Source organism: Halichoerus grypus, chromosome 10 (genome assembly GCF_964656455.1).
Source record: "Halichoerus grypus chromosome 10, mHalGry1.hap1.1, whole genome shotgun sequence".
Classification (NCBI taxonomy): Eukaryota; Metazoa; Chordata; class Mammalia; order Carnivora; family Phocidae; genus Halichoerus; species Halichoerus grypus.
Genome location: NC_135721.1, coordinates 65,272,699 through 65,294,559, shown reverse-complemented (window position 1 = coordinate 65,294,559; position 21,861 = coordinate 65,272,699). Strand labels below are relative to the sequence as shown.

At 40.6% G+C, this 21,861-nt stretch overlaps 1 protein-coding gene across 3 annotated transcripts in view; it reads left to right on the top strand.

Moving 5' to 3' along the window:
- Window positions 1–16,057: 16,057 nt before the first annotated feature.
- The window catches only part of ACYP2 (acylphosphatase 2), a 160,047-nt gene continuing 154,243 nt past the window's right edge, over window positions 16,058–21,861 (top strand). The window contains exon 1 of one of the 3 annotated variants that reach the window (XM_036111386.2): window positions 16,058–16,412. In XM_036111386.2, coding sequence (XP_035967279.1) covers window positions 16,271–16,412 — 142 coding nt within the window. In that variant the 5' untranslated portion in view covers window positions 16,058–16,270. Of the gene's footprint in view, window positions 16,413–16,452; window positions 16,612–21,861 lie in introns of those variants that run through there. The other 2 variants (XM_036111385.2, XM_036111387.2) reach the window with 2 other exon arrangements.

Genomic DNA, 21,861 nt, shown 5'->3' with positions numbered 1-21,861 from the left:
TATGGTTCTTCTCCTTCCTCTTATTAATGTGTTCTATCACATTGATTGATTTGCGAATGTTGAACCACCCTTGCATCCCGGGGATAAATCCCACTTGGTCATGGTGGATGATCCTTTTAATGTATTGTTGGATCCTATTAGCTAGGATTTTGTTGAGGATTTTGGAATCCATATTCATCAGGGGTATCGGTCTGAAATTCTCCTTTTTGTTGGGGTCTTTGCCTGGTTTGGGGATTAAGGTAATGCTGGCCTCATAGAATGAGTTTGGAAGTTTTCCTTCTGTTTCTGTTTTTTGAAACAGCTTCAGTAGAATAGGTGTTATTTCTTCTTTGAATGTTTGGTAGAATTCCCCAGGGAATCCATCAGGCCCTGGACTCTTGTTTTTTGGGAGGTTTTTGATCACTGCTTCAATCTCGTTACTGGTTATTGGCCTATTCAGGTTGTCAATTTCTTCCTGTTTCAGTCTTGGCAGCTTATAGGTTTCCAGGAAGGCCTCCATTTCATCCAGATTGCTAAGTTTATTGGCATATAGTTGTTGATAATAATTTCTAATAATTGTTTCTATTTCCTTGGTGTTAGTCGTGATCTCTCCCCTTTCATTCATAATTTTATTAATTTGGGTCCTTTCTCTTTTCTTTTGGATAAGTCTGGCCAGTGGTTTATCGATCTTATTAATTCTTTCAAAGAACCAACTTCTAGTTTCGTTGATCTGATCTACTGTGTTTCTGGTTTCTAATTCATTGATCTCTGCTTTAATTTTAATCATTTTTCTTCTAATGCGTGGCTTAGGCATCGTTTGTTGCTTTTTCTCTAGTTCTTTAAGGTGTAGAGTTAGTTGGTGAATTCGGGATTTTTCTATTTTTTTGAGTGAGGCTTGGATGGCTATGTATTTCCCCCTTAGGACCGCCTTTGCAGTATCCCATAGGTTTTGGACCGATGTGTTTTTGTTCTCATTGATTTCCATGAATTGTTTAAGTTCTTTGATTTCCTGGTTGACCCAAACATTCTTGAGCAGAGTGGTCTTTAGCTTCCAAGTGTTTGAATTTCTGCCAAATTTTTTCTTGTGATTGAGTTCCAGTTTTAAAGCATTGTGGTCTGAGAATATGCAGGGAATAATCTCAATCTTTTGGTATCGGTTGAGACCTGATTTGTGACCCAGTATGTGGTCTATTCTGGAGAAAGTTCCATGTGCGCTTGAGAAGAATGAGTATTCTGTTGTTTTAGGGTGGAATGTTCTGTAAATATCTATGAGGTCCATCTGATCCAGTGTATCATTCAAAGCTCTTGTTTCCTTGTTGATTTTCTGCTTAGATGATCTGTCCATTGCTGAGATGGAGTATTGAGGTCTCCTACAATTAACATATTTTTATCAATATGACTCTTTATTTTGGATAACAGTTGGCTTATGTAGATGGCTGCTCCCATGTTGGGGGCATAGATATTTACAATTGTTAGATCTTCTTGTTGGATAGACCCTTTAAGGATGATATCGTGTCCTTCTGTGTCTCTAATTACAGACTTTAGTTTAAAATCTAATTTGTCTGATATAAGAATTGCTACCCCAGCTTTCTTTTGAGGTCCGCTGGCATGGAAGATGGATCTCCATCCCTTCACTTTCAGTCTGGATATATCTTTAGGTTCAAAATGAGTCTCTTGTAGGCAGCATATGGATGGGTCCCGTCTTTTTATCCAATCTGCAACCCTGTGCCGTTTTATGGGAGCATTTAGGCCATTCACGTTGAGAGTAATTATTGAAAGATATGAATTAATTGTCATCATGTTGCCTGTGAAGACATTGTTTTTATAGATTGTCCCTGTAAATTTCTGTTGTATATCACTCTTGGGGTCTTTCTCCTTTTATAGAACCCCCCTTAATATTTCTTGCAGGGCCAGCTTAGTGGTCACATATTCTTTCAGTTTCTGCCGGTCGTGGAAGCTCTGCATCTCTCCATCCATTCTAAATGAAAGCCTTGCCGGATAAAGTATTCTTGCTGCATGTTCTTCTCATTTAGTACCCTGAATATGTCTTGCCAGGCCTTTCTGGCTTGCCAGGTCTCTGTGGATAGGTCTGACGTTATTCTGATGTTCCTCCCTCTGTACGTAAGGAATCTCTTCCCCCTAACTGCCCTTAAGATGGTTTCCTTGGTTCTAAATTTTGCAAGTTTTACTATTACATGCCGGAGTGTAGGCCTGTTTTCCTTGATCTTGAGAGGGGTCCTCTCTGCCTCTAGGACGCGAATCTTTGTTTCATTCCCCCAGATTAGGGACGTTCTCAGCTACGATTTGCTCAAATACATCTTCTAGTCCTCTCTCTCTCTCCACTCCCTCTGGGATTCCAATTATTCTGGCATTGGAACGCTTCATGGTGTCACTTATTTCTCTGATTCTATTTTCATGGATTCTGAGTTGTTTTTCCCTGGCCTCCTCTTTTCCCTTTTTATCTATTATATTGTCTTCCAGGTCGCTTATTTGTTCTTCTGCCTCAGTTACCCTAGCTGTTAGATTATCTAGATTGGATTGGATCTCATTGATAGCATTTTTAAGTTCTGCCAATTCAGCCTTCATTTCTGCCCTTAGAGACTCTATGTTGCCATTAATTGATTTCTCCATTCTAGCCATTGCCTTCACAATTGCTAGCCTGAATTCCATCTCCGACATCTTGGTTATATCTGCATCCATTTGTAAATCTGCAGCATAAGTCATAATCTCTGAGTCTTTTCTGTTTTGGGGGCTCCTCCTCCTAGTCATTCTGTTGATGGGTGTTTGAGGGAATGTATAGAGTCCAAATTATTGACCAGAACCCAAGCAAGATGCACCTGTTTTCTTGGGACCTTAGGGTTGCTGGCCCCTTGTTCTCCCAGCCTGTCTTCTGCGGGAGGGGCCTGCCGCACTGTTACTCAGGCAACCCTTTTGGGGCGGAGTTGCCCTGTCCCCTGTGGTGGGGGATGGGCTCAGCGGGAATCAGTTTTGGGGGCTTTTGTTCTCTGGCGGCTTTCCCTGGCAGCTTTCCACGTCTCTTCCGTGAGTCAGAACAGAAGAGACTGTTTCCAACCCTCTGCCTCAGAGCAGAGAGACCGCAGTCTGTTCTTCAGTGAGCTCTCCAGGCCACACTGTCTCCGTTTCTGTCTGTACTGCTATAAACTGCAGCGTCCTGGGTTGTGCGCCCCTCCGCAGCGCTCCCAGTCCTGCCTCCAGGTCGGAGCACGTCTCTGCCCTTTGTGCTTCTAAAACCGCCAGCCGCTCCCAGTTCGACCGAGCGACCCCGCGGCTCCGGTTTCTGCCCCCGGGGCTGCAGTTCGCAGGTGCGATCCTGCCGCTCCGGGTTTCTGCCTCAGGGGCTGCCCTAAAGTCCTTTCCCCGCCGCTACCAGTCTGGGAGTCTGTGCCCCATCCACAGCACGGGAGGCTGTCGCTCACCATAGGTGTAGGATCCCCACGGCCAGGCTCCCTCCCGCTGCTGTTTATCCTCCGATATCTGCCTGCAGAATCAGGGCTCCCTGCTTCCTACCTAGAAACCAACCACCTGCGATATTCTGTTTGTGGAGATCCAGATCTTCTTACATCTCAGGCTGGTTTCGTGGGTGCTCAGAGTGGTCTGGTAGATATCCAGCTCAATTCCGGGGACCAGTTGAAATAGGGTCCCCTACTCCTCCGCCATCTTCCCTAGTCCCTTGTTCATAAAACAATATTTTTAAAAATATTTATTTATTTGAGAGACAGAGAACAAGCGGGGGGGAGGAGCAGGAGGAGAGGGAGAGGACAAGCAGACTCCACGATGAGCATGGAGCTGGACGTGGGGCTCGATCTCCTGAGATCATGACCTAGGTGAAATCAAGAGTCAGATGCTTAACTGACTGAGCCACCCAGGCATCCCTAAACATAAAATAATCTTGCTTATTCTATTGCTCTCCAAACCCTTTCACATTCCTCAGAGACACCTGCTTTAAAAATAAATAAAAAATAAATAAATAAACAAACAAACAAATAAATAAATGTATATAAAAACAAAATAGTCTGTTCCTTTGGAAAATTTCAAACATACATACATAAAAGCAGAGAGAATGGTACAGTGAACCCCATGACCCCTACTTCTACAATTACCAACATTTGGCCAATCTTGTTTCTCCATCTTGCTATATTTGGGGGGTATGGGAGATTGGCACTGGAGTATTTTAAAGCAAAGCCCAGGCATCATGTTAACTACAAAGGTATTTGAAAATCTAACCTCTGTGCCATTATTATATCTAACAAAATTAATGATTTCTTCTATAATCATCTTATATCTGAATCATAATCAAATTTTTCTAATTGTTTCAAACTCATTCTAATAAGGATCCCAAGCGAAATCTCCACATTGAATTTATTTCATCTCTTAAATTTCATTTATTCTATAACTCATTTCTACCCCTGTACCATCGATTTGTTAGAGAAACTAGGTCAGTCATCTTGCAAAATGTCCCATATTCTGGATTTGACTGATTGCTTCCTTGTGGTGTCCTTTAACTTGCTCTCTGGAGGTAACTACTTTTAGCAGTTTCTGTTTTTAGTTCTTTTCGTGATTACCTTGATATCTCTAAATGAGTGTTTCTTGATTTAGACATCATGTGTGCAAATTTAGCTTGCTTGCCCTGCCTCTCTCCTCTGCTGCCTTGCTTCTCCCAACATAATTTTGTCTCGGATCTTTGTTTCTTTCACCTCTTTGATTTCAGACAATATTCTTGAACCTCTATCTGCCATTCCATCAACCAGGAGAGCATCTCTCATTGAAGGTGTTTGTGCTTGGCTGGTCCCCTTCACCTGTTCTTCTTCCCTTTTACTTCCCAAACTCTATTGGCAGTAAATCTAGTTTTAAATTTTCTGGCTGGATAACATTCTTTTCTGTAATCACAATTTTGTCTTCTGTGATTTGTCTATTAGTTTATTCTAAAATAGTAAAAATTAAGTGCCCATTTATATTATTGTGGCTTTTCAGGCTTAGTTCACTGCAGAGGCAAAAAATACCCTTTGATTTCTTTTTTATGTGGTCAATGTTAGTACCCCTGTACCAAAGAATGTCCTCTAGTGTCACATTAAAATACCCTCTCCTTTTTTTACACTCCACCAATTGCACAAAATCATGCCACATTTTATTTTTTTATTTTTTATTTATTTATTTTTTTAAAAATATTTTATTTATTTATTTGAGAGAGAGAATGAGATAGAGAGAGAGAGCATGAGAGGGGGGAGGGTCAGAGGGAGAAGCAGACTCCCTGCTGAGCAGGGAGCCCGACGCGGGACTCGATCCTGGGACTCCAGGATCATGACCTGAGCCGAAGGCAGTCGCTTAACCAACTGAGCCACCCAGATGCCCAATTGTGCCACATTTTAACTTGCTTTGTATTGGTACATGCCAGGAATGATTGAAACTGGTTTGGATTGACCATTCCATCATCAGCCTATTCATAAGGGACTATTTTTTTGAACCACGATAGAAGAAAGTACCTAGTATTAAAAAAAAAAATAGCCCCTTGTGAATGGGAAATTAGGCTGGAACAGTCAACTCAAACTACATAATGGAAGGTCAAGAATACCATGCCAGGAAGCTGAGACTTTGTAGGTCCTAGGAGGCTCTTGAGGGTTTTTAAGGAATGCGAGGTTACTTGGGCTTAAGCTCTCTTGGAAGCAATTGTCCAAAGAAGGCAATCCAGCAGCAAGGGAATTTCCAAGTTCTACTGGTCACTTTAATAGCACTCCCCACATCAGGGAGCTTTATGGTGACAGGGTCTCACAGGGCATCCAAAGAACCTGCAAGTGGCTTCATGAGAGAGTCAGCATTTGAACCTCCGCAGCCCATCCTGGACTCTAGGTAAGAAGCCCTGATCAACAGCAGCATTCTTTAACACTGCCTAGGAATTTACATAACCTTTAAAAACTGATGGATATTCAAGTAGATTCCAATTCCAATTTTTTACAGTAACAAACAACTTTGCAATGACAATTGTTTTATTCCTATCTTTGCATCCCTGTCCAATATTTTCCTTGGGAGAAATTTATAATTGCAGAACTGCTGGGTAGTGCTTATGTAATTCTTTCTTTCTTTTAAAATTATACACTTAACTTCTTATAGCAGTTTCAGGACAACAGAAGAATTAAGCAGAAAATTCAGAGAGCTTCCATATACCCCCCCTGCCCCCACAGAGTTCCCCCTATTATTAACATCTTACATCAGTGTGGTATATTTGTGGTTACAATAGATGAATGAATATTGATACTTTATTACTAACTGAAGTCCCTATTGTACATCAGGTTTCACTTTTTGTATTGTGCAGATCTCAGGTTTTGACAAATGTATGATGCCATGCATTCATCATTACAGTATCATACAGATGAGATGTGCTACTCTAAAGATCCCTTGCATTCGGCCTAATCATTTCTTTCTCCCTCCTCCAACTATGTGTAATTTTTAAGGCTTTTGAGGTTGATAGTCAAATTACAAAATGTTTGTATCCAAACACCAGCAGTGTGTGAGAGTTTCTATTTTGGCACATCATCAATAATACTTGGTATTATTATTATTATTTTTGATTTTAGGGAAATCAAGATCTCAGTTATATTAGGACAAATACAAATAAGATATCGGTGTGTTAGGTCTCTTGGTTACAATGACAGAGACTTAATAAATGCTAGCTTAAGCAAAATATGGGATTTATTGCCTCATTCATCTGGACGACGGTCTCAGGAACTCAGCTGATGTCAGAAGGGCAGGTTCTAGGTGGGGTTCTGTTCTGGGTAATCTCTGGCAATCCTTTAGATGTCATGTGGCTATTTCCCTGTCTCTAAAATAGACCTGCTGTACTTAGTTCTCAGGGTTACTATAAGTGTTAAATGGGAGCTCGTACATAAAAGTGTCTTAGTAACTGTAAAATGCTACTGCAAATGTAATTTAGTGTACTATTGACTCACTCCAAAGGAAACCATATATATTCAATCAGCAAAATATATTTTAAGTGCTGAATTATTGACATTTTATTATATTCATCATCATTACCAACCTTTTTCCCCCCATTATCAACCTTTTTAAGACAAGATTTTATAAATGGTAGTGAAAAGTAAATCATTCTAGATGAAAAATTTCCATGTTGCAAAAAAAGTTTCCTATGCCCAGGTAATCACCATCTTATTAGTATAACAAGATATCCCTGAGACACATGGTCTTTAAAGGAGGTTAATTTAAAGGATGCAGTAGATGAGTATACTGTAAGCCATGATGCCTCGTACATAATAGGAGTTCAATCAGCATTTACTGAATGGATTTTCTTGTAAGTTTTGCTTTTCCTATAACATCCATATCTAATAGAAATTCATGGTCAAGATCCTTTCATATATAAGTGATCTGTTGAGTAAACAGCCCTAACAATACTTAAACTGCTTATCATTTAGGGTTCAGCATGCACCTAAAAGTGTTTTAGAAGTGTGACTCTGAAACAGGAGAGAACTTAGCTGGTACTAACGTTCCTGAAGGATTAGAATAGTAGTCAGGTGCACATGGCCTGCCTTGCCTCGGACAGATGGTAGGTGGCAGCAACAGACCAGAAATCATAGTTCATCGAAACAACCCAGGCTTTGGAAGGGTTCTTTTTAATGTATTCTTTCATTAATTTTCTTTCAAAATAAAAAGTACAGCTGCAAAGCACGTAGACATCAAAAATAAATGAGCATGATGTAACTAACTTACAGGATATAGGCTGCCTAAATCTTTATGCTATAATCTCTCAACAGCAAGTTATATTTCAAAACTCTAGGCTTAGCTTTATTACCATTCTCGGCTTGTTTTTTCTTACATTTTTTATTTCTTCTCTTTGTAAGCACTGAAAATTTTAATGCTTCTTTATTGACAGGAGGGCGGGTGGCATATTTGAACTTTCATTCTGCTTAAACTTTGATCTATCCTATTGTGAAGATTTTGTCCCCAGGCATTGCATTGGTCATGGTTCAGTTACAGAAAAAATAATCCATTCTAGACAGTTTAAACAGACATGGATTTAACACTGGGTATTAAATGGCTTATGGAGTTGCTGGGGGGGCTAATGAAAGAGTCTCTGGGTCAGTGTTTCTCAATCTTAGCTTCACACCCCAAGCATCTGGGTTGATTTTAAGAATATAGATTCTGGAATCTACTGCAGACATATTGAATCAAAACCTCTGGGGGGCATGTGTATGTGTATAATTAGTAAGCTCTCCTGGTGATTCTAATGTGCAGATAGGGTTGAGAACCACTTTGAGGCTGAGGTTTCAGGATTGACCCTCACTGTAGCACTGGGCCACCAAGGGAGCTACTGATTCTTTTGCCATCAGGAAATGTCTGAATTGAGAGGCTGCTGGCTTTAAAACTACGTCTCCCCTGCCACCATCAGGAAGCTGCCTTGGTCTGGACATTGCCACATCCAGGGAATCGCAACTCCAGAACCTGCCACACTTGCTATGATATTAACTAGTAAGATGGTTGTCCTGAGCCCTGCTTCCTGGTGCCCAAAAAGTTGCAGTCACTGTGACCTCAGTTAACAACACCACAGAAAAACTAAACTCCTCTATGATTGTGCTTATCACAGAACCAGCAGCAGATGGCCTCTATCTCACTCATGCCCTCCCTCCTCATCCAGCATGATACTTCTGGTGTTGATCCTCTATCACATAAGGAATCCCAATTGCAGGAATGTCTATGGGATGCAGCTTTAAAATTTCCAGCTCTACAGAACAGGAAAGCAAGCTGGAAAGAGACCAAGGGCACGATGAAATAGATTTTGTTTTCAGGACGGGAGAACCGTTGATGTCACTAGCCCAGATCTGAGGGTAAATGTGATTTATACCTCTCAGGGATAAGCGTGCATGCTCGTGTGTGTGTGTGTGTGTGTGTGTATGTGTGTGTGTATGTGTGTGTGTGTATAAACTAAGGAGGGATCAGAAAGAATGTCTTTCCCAGATAGGCTTCTTGCTTCCACAGGAAAAGCAAATCTGAGACTGGCTGAATTCTATGCTTGAGAAGTATTAGGAAGGGAAGTGCCTGTACTGCCTACTTTTTTCTGAGTTGGTGTCTGTCCCCTTTCTCCCCTTCCTGATCTTGGTGCTATAGCTCAGAGCCTGGGCATACTCTGTTCAAAACCTGGCTTTGCCATTTGTTGCCTCTATAATGTGTCCAAGGAGCAGTATCTATGACTAGTTCTCTCCTTATCCAATCTTATCTTTTCCTTAGTTAAGACGTACAGACGCATATTTCCTGTTTTCTAAAGCACTCAGTGCTAAGTGTAATGGCATTTTTCTATACTGTTTCTTCATATCTAGACATGTTCTTATGCATTTTATATATTTTCTTCTTCTGGAAGTGAACTATGTTTCTTTTCATTAATTAGGCATTACTATATTTAATTATCTATTTGTGCTTCTTCACACCAGTTAAGATCTGATCTAGTGCTTTGAAAGTCAACTGTTTAGTCCCATCTTAGCTTGACTTAGATTACAAAAAATTTAAATCATGTGCCCATTTAGTAAAGTAGTTAAAAATTTTTTAAACTAATAATTTTGTTCATGTACTATGGTGAGAAATTATTTTGAAATGTTATTATGAAAATATAGAACAGGATATTAAAATGGATTTTTGAAAAGTAAACTTTTAATTTTAGAACACTTTTAGATTTATAAAATTATTATGAAGATAGTGTGGAGAGTTCTCCTATACCCTACACCTAGTTTCTTGTGTTATTAAATCTTCCATTAGTATGGTACATTTGTCACAATTAAGGAGCCAATTATTGATACCTTACTGTTTCACTAAAGCCCACACTTTATTCAGATGTCCTCAGTTTCTTCCTAAATTCCTTTTTCTCTTCCAGAATCCCATCCAGAATACACATTACCTTTAACCAGCATGTCTCCTTAGGCTCCTCTTGGTCGTTTCTCAGGCTTTCATTGTTTTTCATGGCCTTGACAGTTTTTTGTTTCGTTTTGTTTTGTTTGTTTGTTTTTTAAAGATTTTAATTTATTTGAGAGAGAGAGAGCGCACAAGCAGGCAGAGGGGGAGGAAGAGGGAGAAACAGACTCACCGCTGAGCAGGGAGCCTGATGTGGGGCTCGATCCCAGGACCCTGGAATCATGACTGGAGTGGAAGGCAGATGCCCAACCGACTGAGTCACCCAGGTGCCCCAGCCTTGACAGTTTTGAGGATTATTGATCACATATTTTGTAGAATGAAAATGGACTCTTTTAAATTTTAAAGGGACGCCTGGGTGGCTCAGTCAGTTAAGCGTCTCTTTTGGCTTAGGTCATGATCCCAGGGTCCTGGGATTGAGCCCCACTTTAGTCTCCCTGCTCAGAGAGGAGTTTGCTTCTCCCTCTCCCTTTCCCCCTCCCCCATCTTGTGCACGCTCGATCTCTCTCTCTCTCTCACATACATAAACAAAAATCTTTAAAATAAAAAATTTAAAAAATATATTTATTTGAGAGAAAGAGAGCACACACGGGAGGTGGGGTGGGGCAGAGGGAGAGAGAGAAGCAGACTCCCCACTGAGTGCGGAGCCCAAGGCAGGCTCCATCTCAGGACCCTGAGATCATGACCTGAGCTAAAATCAAGAGTCAGGTGCTCAACCCACTGAGCCACCCAGGTGCCCCTAAATTTTATTTTAAAACTTTACATAAAAATTTCAAACACATAACAAAATTAGAGAATAGTATAATGGATCCAATCCCCAGGTACCTATGACTCACTTGCAATAACTATCACCAACTTACTAAGTTTATTCTACCTACATTGTCCTGCCCCCAACCCCAGAGGATTTTAAAGCAAGTCCCAAATATCATTTCATAGCACCCTTCTATATTTCAGTATACACCTCTAATTGGTAAGGCCTTTAAAAAAAATACACCCACAATGCCATGATTTCATTAACAAAGATAATGCTGTAATATTTAAGTCAACCTGTTTTCAGATTTCCCCATGGGTCTCAAAAATGTCTTGTTGAATTTATAATTTCAAATCAGGATCCAAACAGGGTTTATATATTGAATTCTGTTGATTTGAAAAGTGGGACTTTTTGGTCTCAGTTTTACTTGAGACCTGAGACTGAAAACAATAGTTACACCTCATTCAAGATGAGGTACTGCACCACCATGTCACGCAAAAGGGGTGTTTAAAACTGGCTTTAAGATCCTTAGCCCATAAAATTAACAAGTCAGGAAACAAGAGATGTTGGTGAGGATGCGGAGAAAGGGGAACCCTCCTATACTGTTGGTGGGAATGCAAGCTGGTGCAGCCACTCTGGAAAATAGTATGGAGGTTCCTCAAAAAGTTGAAAATAGAGCTACCCTACGACCCAGCAATTGCACTACTGGGTATTTACCCCAAAGATACATATGTAGTGATCCGAAGGGGCACGTGCACCCCGATGTTTATAGCAGCAATGTTCACAATAGCCAAACTATGGAAAGAGCCTAGATGTCCATCAACAGATGAATGGATAAAGAAGATGTGGTATAAACACACACACACACACACACACACACACAATGAAATATTATGCAGCCATCAAAAAATGAAATCTTGCCATTTGCAATGATGTGGATGGAACTAGAGGGTATTATGCTAAGTGAAATAAGTCAATCAGAGAAAGACAAGTATCTTATGATCTCACTGATACGAGGAATTTGAGAAACAAGAAGAGGATCATAGGGGAAGGAAGGGAAAATGAAACAAGACGAAAGAGGGAGACAAACCATAAGAGACTCTTAATCTCAGGAAACAAACTGAGGGTTGCTGGAGTGGAGGGGGGTGGGAGGGATGGGGTGGCTGGGTGATGGACATTGGGGAGGGTATGTGCTATGGTGAGCACTGTGAATTGTGTAAGACTGATGAATCATAGACCTGTACCCCTGAAACAAATAATACATTATATGTTAATTAAAAAAAAAAGATCCTTAGCCCGACACCCACATCAGGCTGGAGAGGATTTCTTCCAGGAAAGTAATCAGAGGGCTACGGCTTTCCCTCTCCGCCCCCCTCCCACTACGGGAGAGAGAAAACAGGTGCTTCCCTTCACCATGTGCCTCCCAAGAGGCTCTTTAAAAAAAAAACCCGTTTTTTGAGAGCTTGGCATTTACTCCTTGGAGCTAAGAAGGGACTGGTATTTGATCCATACCTGAAGAAAGTAAAGAGGAAAGACTGTGGCTGGAGATAATCTGTATGATGCCTGCCAAGACAGCAGAAAGAGGGGGTCAATTCAGAGCAAACTGCAACTTCTCTCAGTGGTAGGACAGAGATAGGAGCCCCACAATTAGATGTGACGGGAAGGAGGGATCTGGTCCCGTGTTCATTTTAGGAGGGATCCCACCCACGCGTCCTTCTTGCTGAGGGCTAGTCTCTCAGCAGAAAGGGGTTGGAGGTGTAGCATTTGATAACAGAAGTTGGGATAGGAGTGTGTATGCACAGCCGAAGTATAGGCCTTGTCCATCAGGAGAGCAAATGTGGGGCACTTCTGGTGGTTGAAAGCTCTGAGCCTCCCCAGAAAGGTTCCTTCAAAAGAACTAATGAGCTTTGAATATCTACCAATCCAGGAGAGCCCAAACTGGATTCCAAAAGTATGAGTTTCTTCCAATTCTCATGCAGGCAGACAGAAACTGAGGTAGGAGGTATCAACCATGCCCTCTTCCCTCTCGAGCCTCAGCAGTACCAGGCTAGGAGAGGGAAGTGACTTTTTTCTTTTTTTCTTTATTATTTTTTTCAAAGATTTTATTTATTTATTTGATAGAGAGAGACACAGCGAGAGAGGGAACACAAGCAGGGGGAGTGGGAGAGAGAGAAGCAGGCTTCCCGCGGAGCAGGGAGCCCGATGTGGGGCTCGATCCCAGGACCCTGGGATCATGACCTGAGCCGAAGGCAGATGCTTAACGACTGAGCCACCCAGGCGCCCCTTTTCTTTTTTTTTTTAAAGATCTTATTTACTTATTTGACAGAGGGAGAGAGCACAAGCAGGGGGAGAGGCAGGCAGAGGGAGAGGGAGAAGCAGGCTCCCTGCTGAGCAGGGAGCCCGATGCTGGGCTCGATCCCAGGACCCTGGGATCATGGCCTGAACTGAAGGCAGATGCCCAACTGACTGAGCCACTCAGGTACCCCGAGGGAAGTGACTTTAATGATAAATGTACTTCTAAGTTTTGAATATCAGATTGGACTGTGATAAAGAAAAATTGGTTCAAACCTGGGATGGAAATTTCCTTCTGAGAAGAAATATGCTTTCCTGATAAAATGCTTAAGCAATTTTCTGATAATTTGTAATGAGATTAAAGGCTCTTCTGGAAACTAGCTGCTTTCTCATCTAATAAACTGGCCTCTAATGATCTTGAATCCAGTTTAGTACTAATTAACCATTTCTTTGTCTATAAAGTATTCCGTCCATGAGGGAGGCATGGAGTTGGTTTGTTTAGGCCTCTTCAATTGTGGAAGTTAACAATTTGTATTCTGTTGACTCCTGCTCTTTTAACATAATTACTGTAAAACTATTTCAGGTGTAGAAATATGTTGATGGATAAAGTAATTTTGGTTGTCCCTGAAATTAACTATACCTTAATGTCAAATTTCTGAGAAATCACTCTCAACCGATACTCCATGGTGATGGATTAGAGATTTATAGGTGGAACCTCCTCAGTTCAAACGTCTTTTGGATACAGAGACTACATTGTCTGTCCCTACTTCACAGGTTCTGGGGCCTGGTCATTTTTTACACTCATATTATACAGGCAGGATTTTCCTTTTCTATATATTACCTTAAACATGATCCTGTATCACACACAAATTGTCTTAAAGGGTTCAAGAAACAGAATGATTTCGCTAGGTTTTAATTTCAACCAGCAGTAACACAAAGCCTAATTATTTCAAGGCTATTGCTCAGGTTATAAAACGAAAACTTTTCTTCTAATTGAATCATGTATTGTATGTGAAGCACCTGCTTACGTCTGTTTGCATCAGAAGCCAAACAGTCATACACCCATACAGTGTTGGTAGTGGTATATTGAAATCGGTGCAGCCCTTTGAAAAACCACTTGGCAATATGTATCAAGAACAGTACACATTTATACAGCTTGGGTATTCTAACTTCTATCCTAAATAATTAAAAAATATGGGAAGGAAGCTATGTGCATGAATATTTTCTTCACAATAGTTTTTACAGTAATGAAAAATTAGAAGCAACCTGGGTGCGTAACAACAGGGACTTAGTAGGTGAATTTATGGTTATACCCACATAACAGAATATCATGAAATTAATAAAATATTTATTGGAAAGGTTATAATACGGAAAAAGAATAAAGGTTGAATTTATACTATGATTTTAACTACTTAAAATAGATGTGTAAGAGAATACACAAATGATAAAGGTTGTGTTAGGGTTATAGATGATTTTGTCCTTCTACTTAAAAAAATTTCTCTATGCATAGATATTTCTATTATTTAAAATTAGGTTAAATATTAGCCACATTTGCTTAAAAACTTTAAAGTCTTAGAATCACATATTATTGGCAATCCATGCTGAAACAGTACATAAAAATGCCTGTTTACTAATGTTCTGTAGTTGGCAGACAGAAAATTTTTTAGCTAAGCAAATGTCAATTGTTGCTATAGCATTTCTAAAATTAGCTACATAATAATTGGCAGGGTTACTCTTGGGTAAATGTGGAGAAAAGTCAAAGACTAAGAAAAAGAAAATGTCAACCTTATCAGTGACAGGATTAATGACAGTGACAGGATCTCAACCAAATTTGAGTTTTACTTCTTGGAAGGCACAGTACTAGCAGGGAAGACGCTAAATAATTAGGATGAAATCTGGTAAGTACTCGCACAGACAACTAAACAGGATAGAGGAAGATTTGGGAGTAGGAAGAAGTATTCTAGACAAAGTAGATCCAAGAGCAAAGATTTTTTTTTTTTTTTTTTAAAGGTCAGGGTACGTACAGAGAGCTGAATAATCCAAAGTGCCTTGACTATGGTTTACTTATAAACTATAGAATAATCTATGGATGGGGATAAGCAGGTAATAAGAGGTTAGTGGAAGGCTGAAGACCTTCAGTTTTATTCAGAATGCAATGGAGAGACTCTGAGGAGATGTCATTGAAAAGAATGATATAAGATCTATGTTGATTCTAGAATCTGCATGGAATAAACTGGAAGGGAGATGAGAGGAAGACATAAATTGTGAGGTCTCTGCAATAAACCAGGAACTCCATTACATAAAATTACCTGGAAATTAGCACTTCCAGAACATATTTTACTTTAAAACGTTTCAACCAAATTCTAAACAAGTTTTAGGTGATTTTTGGTGTTCCCTAATAAAATTGGCACATAATGATTGAATCAGACTGCAGAGGATTATTTTAACTCTGTGGCCAGATGCAGAGAAATATGCAAAGGTATTGAAGCCAACAAGTATGTTGAGAAATGCAAATTCTCACAAGTAAAAAGATTTGGAATTCTAGAAGGCAGCAGATTATCAATAGCTGTATCCAGATTCTTTGGAGTGGTGGGTTGCTTTAAATTAAGACTTCATAATAGCTCACCATGAAGTGAAATTCTCTAAGTACAAAGTGCCTTAACCTTGTAGGCAACTGGGATGTTGCTGAACAATAATCAAGGCCATAAAAAAGCTATGTGAGTGAATAGCAGACAAGACGATTACTTTCCTCCCCGTTTCCACGGCACAGAACAGGTTATATTTTTAAAGTTTCGTCCTAGAAAATATCACAATCCACGTAGAATGTGGATTCAGGCCGCAAACCTTTATGACGCAATAGAAGAGGTGAAGAGGATGCTGACAATAAGAATTGGCTCAAAATAGCCAAATAGACTTGGCAGTCGCCTAAACATTTCACAAAAATTAACTCACTAACCAAGTACCCTCAAGCACCAAGCTAGCAGATCTTTCACTTCAAAAGCAATCACGTTTGGTTACCAAACTATCGACATCTGGGCACGGAATCCGGCTTTTATTTACCAACACTGAGAAATGAGCCCCGAGTTAATTGCATCGCAGGGAGCGCAGACCCGGCGCATCCCTCCCGGGGAAGCCAGCCTGGCTCCGTACGGGAGGGGAGGGCAAGGAGGGAGGCCTCGGCGCCAGGGGCCGCGCGCTCTCTCCGTCTAGTGTCCTTAGCTGCCCCCGTTCCCAGCACCCGCCGTTCATTTGCCGCCTTCCGACGCGTGACCCCGGCGCGCTCGCGTCCCGGGCCGGTGACAGGCGCGGGGTACGCCGACAGGTCCCATGTGCCCCCTCCCTCTCCTGGCCGCCGCCGTCGCCGCGTCCCGAACCCCGCTCCGGCTCCTCGGCAGAGGACTTGCCGCCGCCATGTCTGCCGCCGGGCGACTCAAATCCGTGGACTACGAAGTGTTCGGGAGAGTGCAGGGTAGGGGACCGCCCCCCCTACAGAGGGATGTCAAAGAGGCGTTAGGGGAGGAAGGGGAGAAAGCTACCAGAAGTGCCACCCATCTTAACGACCCCCACATCCCCCGCCACACTCGGGGAGGCAGGGACTTCCGCTCTGCCATGACACAGCAGCCGCGGGTGGGAAAGGAAGCGAAGCGCGCCTGCGCTGGAGAGCTGGGGTAGGCGGGGAGGGAGAGCCGAGAACGCCGGGGTAGCGGGGACGAGGGGAGGGAGAAAGGCGTTCCGAACCGCGGAGTGAGGGGGTGCGGGGTCGGGGACGTCCGGCAGGCAGGGAAAGAACAAGGCTGGGTGGGAAAGGCAGAGAGGGCCTTTGAACTAGTGGCCCCCGTTTCATGCCACTTAAATTACCGGGCTGACTTGAGTTTCAGAAAGGACCCCTGGATGATGTTTGATGGTTCACTCTGCCAGAGATTACACCCCCCCCCCCTCCCCGGCCTTGTAGCTTTTAGAAGAATTAAGTTGTCTAATTTTTGTTTCATCCTAAATTTAAATAGTTGCAAAGGATGTAATGTCTGGCTTATTTTTGCCATTGTTATTTCTAAATTAAAATGTTAAATCACTCTGAAATTTATCCAATGGAATATAAATATGGTAGTGATTTACTATTTACCGTTATTCATTTAAATTTAAGCTTTTTAACGTTGGGAAATTTTACATCATACCTTTCCTCTGAGTTTGATTTCCATTCTACTTTCCCCACAGCATTTTATCCCATTGTTATGTTTGAGAGTTTATTGATCACACTATCAAGCTTTTTTTGCAATATATGTGTATAGTATGTGTGTGTGTGTGTATATACACATATACATTTAGATATATTTTCTTAATTTTCTTTGACCATAAAGCTCTATTAATTTTTTTTCTTCTGGCTTGAGTTGCTATTGTGATTATTATTGGAAGACAATCATGAAGATAATAAAAATACATTTGAAGACATGATAAACATTCAATTTAAAAGGAAAATTTGTAGTGGAAATTTATTTCTTAAGGAGAAAGCTGGGGGTATTTATGGAACCTTGATTAAAGGAAGTGTACTTTATTTTGGTATGCTAGAGGTTTTTACACTTTGAAGTAATGTACAGGGTCAGATTAAAGATGGGCAAGAGTATGCTTTTTGTAAATAGATGGGCCTTCCTTTCAAAGGTGGTTGTGAAAAGGGAGGTAGGAAAGGAGAACCACCTCAGAGCACAAGTACTTTCTCAGACAGGCCCGTGTCAGGAAAGAATACATGTGAATGTTGAAGATCTGGAAATTGATTTTCTTAAAATTATCCATGGCCTTGTACCCTATAGAAGGTCTTTGGGTACACCCAGCTGTCTGGTATTATGGATTGAAAACTACCACAATCAGTCATTGGAAGCACAGGACAAAATATGAAAATGGTGGCAGAGACCACCTGACAAAATATTTGGTCATTTGGACAGAAATGGCAGTAGTTAAGGAGTGCGTGTATGTGTCTGTGCACATGACATTTATGGGGTATGTTCCATGTGCTGAGCATCTTACTATTGTTTACTTAATCCTCATCACAATTTTGTGAGATATATGTCTTATTCCTGTTTTCACAGTGAGAAAACAGATACGGAGAAGTTCACTAACTTGGACCAGTCCTTAGTTGACAAATGGGATTTTGTCCTGTATCTCTCAAATTCTAAAACCTGTGCTTTTCCATTATGTGGTGTTTTGCTGTTAATACATAAGGTGTTTCTCTCGATTTTAACAATATAACTGTACTTTTGTGCATATGGTGGTTATATGGTATGTGAAGATCAATTTTGGGCAGTATTACAAATATAAAAAAGAGAAATGTACTACACAAATAGTGGGATTTAAAAAATCAGCTTTAGGGGCGCCTGGGTGGCTCAGTGGTTAAGTGTCTGCCTTCGGCTCAGGTCATGATCTCGGATCCTGGGATCGAGCCCCGCATTGGGCTCCCTGCTCAGCTGGGAGTCTGCTTCTCCCTCTCCCACTCCCCCTGCTTGTGTTCCCTCTCTCACTGTCTCTCTCTCTGTCAAATAAATAAACAAAATATTTAAAAAAAAATCAGCTTCAGGGCTAACTTCCATAGTTTGTAGTATGTTAAATGGAAGAGTACATGCAAACTCTTGATTTATCAAGGCACGGTATGTAAGACAAATTCACAATCACGTTTGCTCACATATACGCTGACATTTGCTGAGAACGTAGGATGTGCCATGCTCTGTACCCAAGGTTTACCTCTGTTGTCTCATTGAATCCTCAACACTGTGACCTCAACATTTCCCTCATTTAACAGGTGGAGAAATTGAGGCATAGAGAAGTAACTTTCCCAGTAACAGTGAGTTAAGTGGTGGTGCTAGGATTTGAACCTTGACAGTCCGATACCAGAGCCCATGCTCTTAATCATTATAATCTCTTGATTCTTCTCTCAATACTTTTCCACCTTTATTTTGCCTTCTTCCTAACTTATGCACCAAACACATATATACACTGATGTAGGACATTTGGACTCAGTTATTTGGACCATTCTGGATGACCCAGAGGACATTTTTATGGTACTTTTGGTTCCAAGGAAGTTTGACCTGGTCCGTAAGGAGTCAGACCTCTGCCTCTCTCTCCGTTGCTTGTTGCCACTGCCACTATTTCTGTATATTAGTCTGTATCTCTGTCTCATAAAACTCACTATTTTCTCATGGATTACTTAAGAAATAATACAGACCATTAGCCTTTTGTCTGAGTCATAATGATTATGTAGAAGTAATCGACAGTAATCAAAAATAATATAAATGAATAATAATTAGAGGGAACATTGTAAATTTAACTTCTAAAAGTATGGAATAATAAAATCTTAGTGAAAGCTGTCTTGCTAGAAATAATGGCTATGAAAATAAATTTACAATGGAAGTAGCTGTAATTGGGAACATTTAATATGGACAAAACAGATTGATAAATAAAATTGTCAGTAAAATATTTAAATGGAAAATATTCCCAATGAAGATGGTTTCAGTGATAGCAAAATGAACATGGAAGACATGGAAAATGATTTAATTGTCCTGTCCTGATGGAAAATTGGTCAATGAATTAAACTGGCTTGATGGAATTTATGATAGAAAATATTTTCCAACCCAAAACAAGGTTTGTTATATTTGTGTTTAGAATGTTTGAAGACATCCTTGGTGATAAAAGGCAGTCAAAACATTCTAGGGGTCAAGTATTACCTGCCTTGTTCTCAAATACACACAGCCTAATTTACAAACAGACTATATTCCAAGAATTAGTTTCTAACTTGGTTATTTGAAATTCAGGAAAATACACTTATAGAAACAATATTACCAATATTGGATTCACTTCTCAGGAGCGTCTGCAAAGTTGACATAGAGAGCCTTTGGTTGCTGTTGCCTTTTCATTGCTGCTTCTCTTCCTCTGCCTTTTTAAAAAATAAATGTTGTGTTTTAGAATAGTTTCAAATTTATAGAAAAGTTGGAAGATACTGTAGGAAGTTCCTGTATACCCCACATTCAGTTTCTTTAATTAAAATCTTACATCAGTATGGTACATTTGTCCCAACTGGTGAGCCAATATTGATACATTATGATTAACTAAAGTCTATACTTTATTCGGATTCTTTTAGTTTTTAACCTGAAGTCCTCTTTCTGTTCCAGGATTCATCTAGGATATCACTTTACATTTGGTCGTCTTGTCTCCTTAGGCTTCTTTAAGGTGTGACAGTTTTGTCGACTTGCCTTGTTCTCAGTGATCTTGGCAGTCTTGAGGAATACTTTGAGGTTAAGGACTTTGTAGAAAGCTCCCAGTTGGGATTTGTCTGGTATTTTTGTCATAGTAAGACTGGGGTTTTGGGTTATTGTGAGGGAGACCAGGCAAAGTGCCATTCTCATTACACAGTATCAAGGGACGTACTATCACTGTGACTATCGCTGTTGATGTTAACCTCGATCACCTGGCTGAGATAGTGTTCATCAGGTTTCTCCACTGTTAAGTTACTCTTCCCCCTGCCCTTTCCATCCTTTATGTTTTAATCTCCCTGTTCTCAAGAAGCTCCACGTATTCCCCCACCAATTTCTGCTGCACTGGGGACTTTGGGATAAGGGATAGGGGAGCAGAGGACTGAGTTTCTGTATTTTTGGAGTATTCGTAACCATGGCATGGCTTAAAATGTTCCTCTAAATCTTTAATTACAGTTACATCTAGAATAATACCTGAAAATTTGAAAGGGAAATTGATTAAGCTGTGTATAGATGCTTTGATGCTTTACCAGCTCTTGGGTGAATACTAATGACAGTCATAGAAATGGATTGTGGCCCTCTGTTGGTTTACCTGTGCTTTAGAAATTTGGCAGTTGATTTTTGACAATATTAACTCAGATTCAGAATAGGAGTAACTTATTGGACTACAAACATAAATAATTTTTTTTAAGATTGCTTTAAAAAATCGGGATGAGGGACGCCTGGGTGGCACAGCCAGTTAAGCGGCTGCCTTCAACTCAGGTCATGATCCTAATGTCCTGGGATCAAGTCCCACATTGGGCTCCTTGCTCAGTGGGAGTCTGCTTCTCCCTCTGCCTGCCGCTCCCGCTGCTTGTGTTCTGTCTCTCTGATTAAAAAAAAAAATGGGGATGAGTTATTAAATAGCTTTGTCAGACCCACATGATTTGGGTGTACACATTTTTCCTTATGTAGACTGGAAAAGCTGTGTTTGAGAGGTTGAAAATTTTAGTACCTAAAGTCAAGAAACATAAATATCATTAAGTCTAATTCCCTTGCTTATCTTTGTTCCTATAGCATTTCATTTATAGTCCTGTTCTACTTCTTGTTTTTACTTCTCGTTAATCCATTCTGCTTTCAACTACAATTATTTGTGTACACATATCTGTGCCTCAACTAGACAGAAAGGATAGTATATTCAAGGTCAAGCTGATGGCTTGTTTTTATAGCCCCTACAGCTGTGCTTCTGGTGGGGACTTCAGAAGTGTCTTCAATTAAATTGAAGTGCAAGGGGATAGTTGGCTTGGAGAAGAAACAGTAGTGTGACGGCGGTTTCAACAATCTGAAAGATGCCGTGGTGTGTGGCTCCAGGGGACAGACCCTGGATGGAAGGTGAAAGGTTAAAGGAAGGCCTTTCTAAAAAAGATGCTTAACATCATTAAGAGCCACTGTCTAAGGTAGTGACTGGATGACTTCCTGCATCCAAAATTGACACCATGCAGTCAGATCCCAGGATGAAGGGGCACATTACAACATAAAAGATTGATTTTACGTGAAAGGATGCGGATGTTTAAAATTCATCATGGTTTCTTTAAATATCGGTGCTTCTTTGTGAATTTAAAGTAAGATTTGCTTTGCAAATATTCACCTCAGAGGCTCTCACTGACACATCTTTGCACAATTGCGGCCCATTGAGCCTCGACTCAG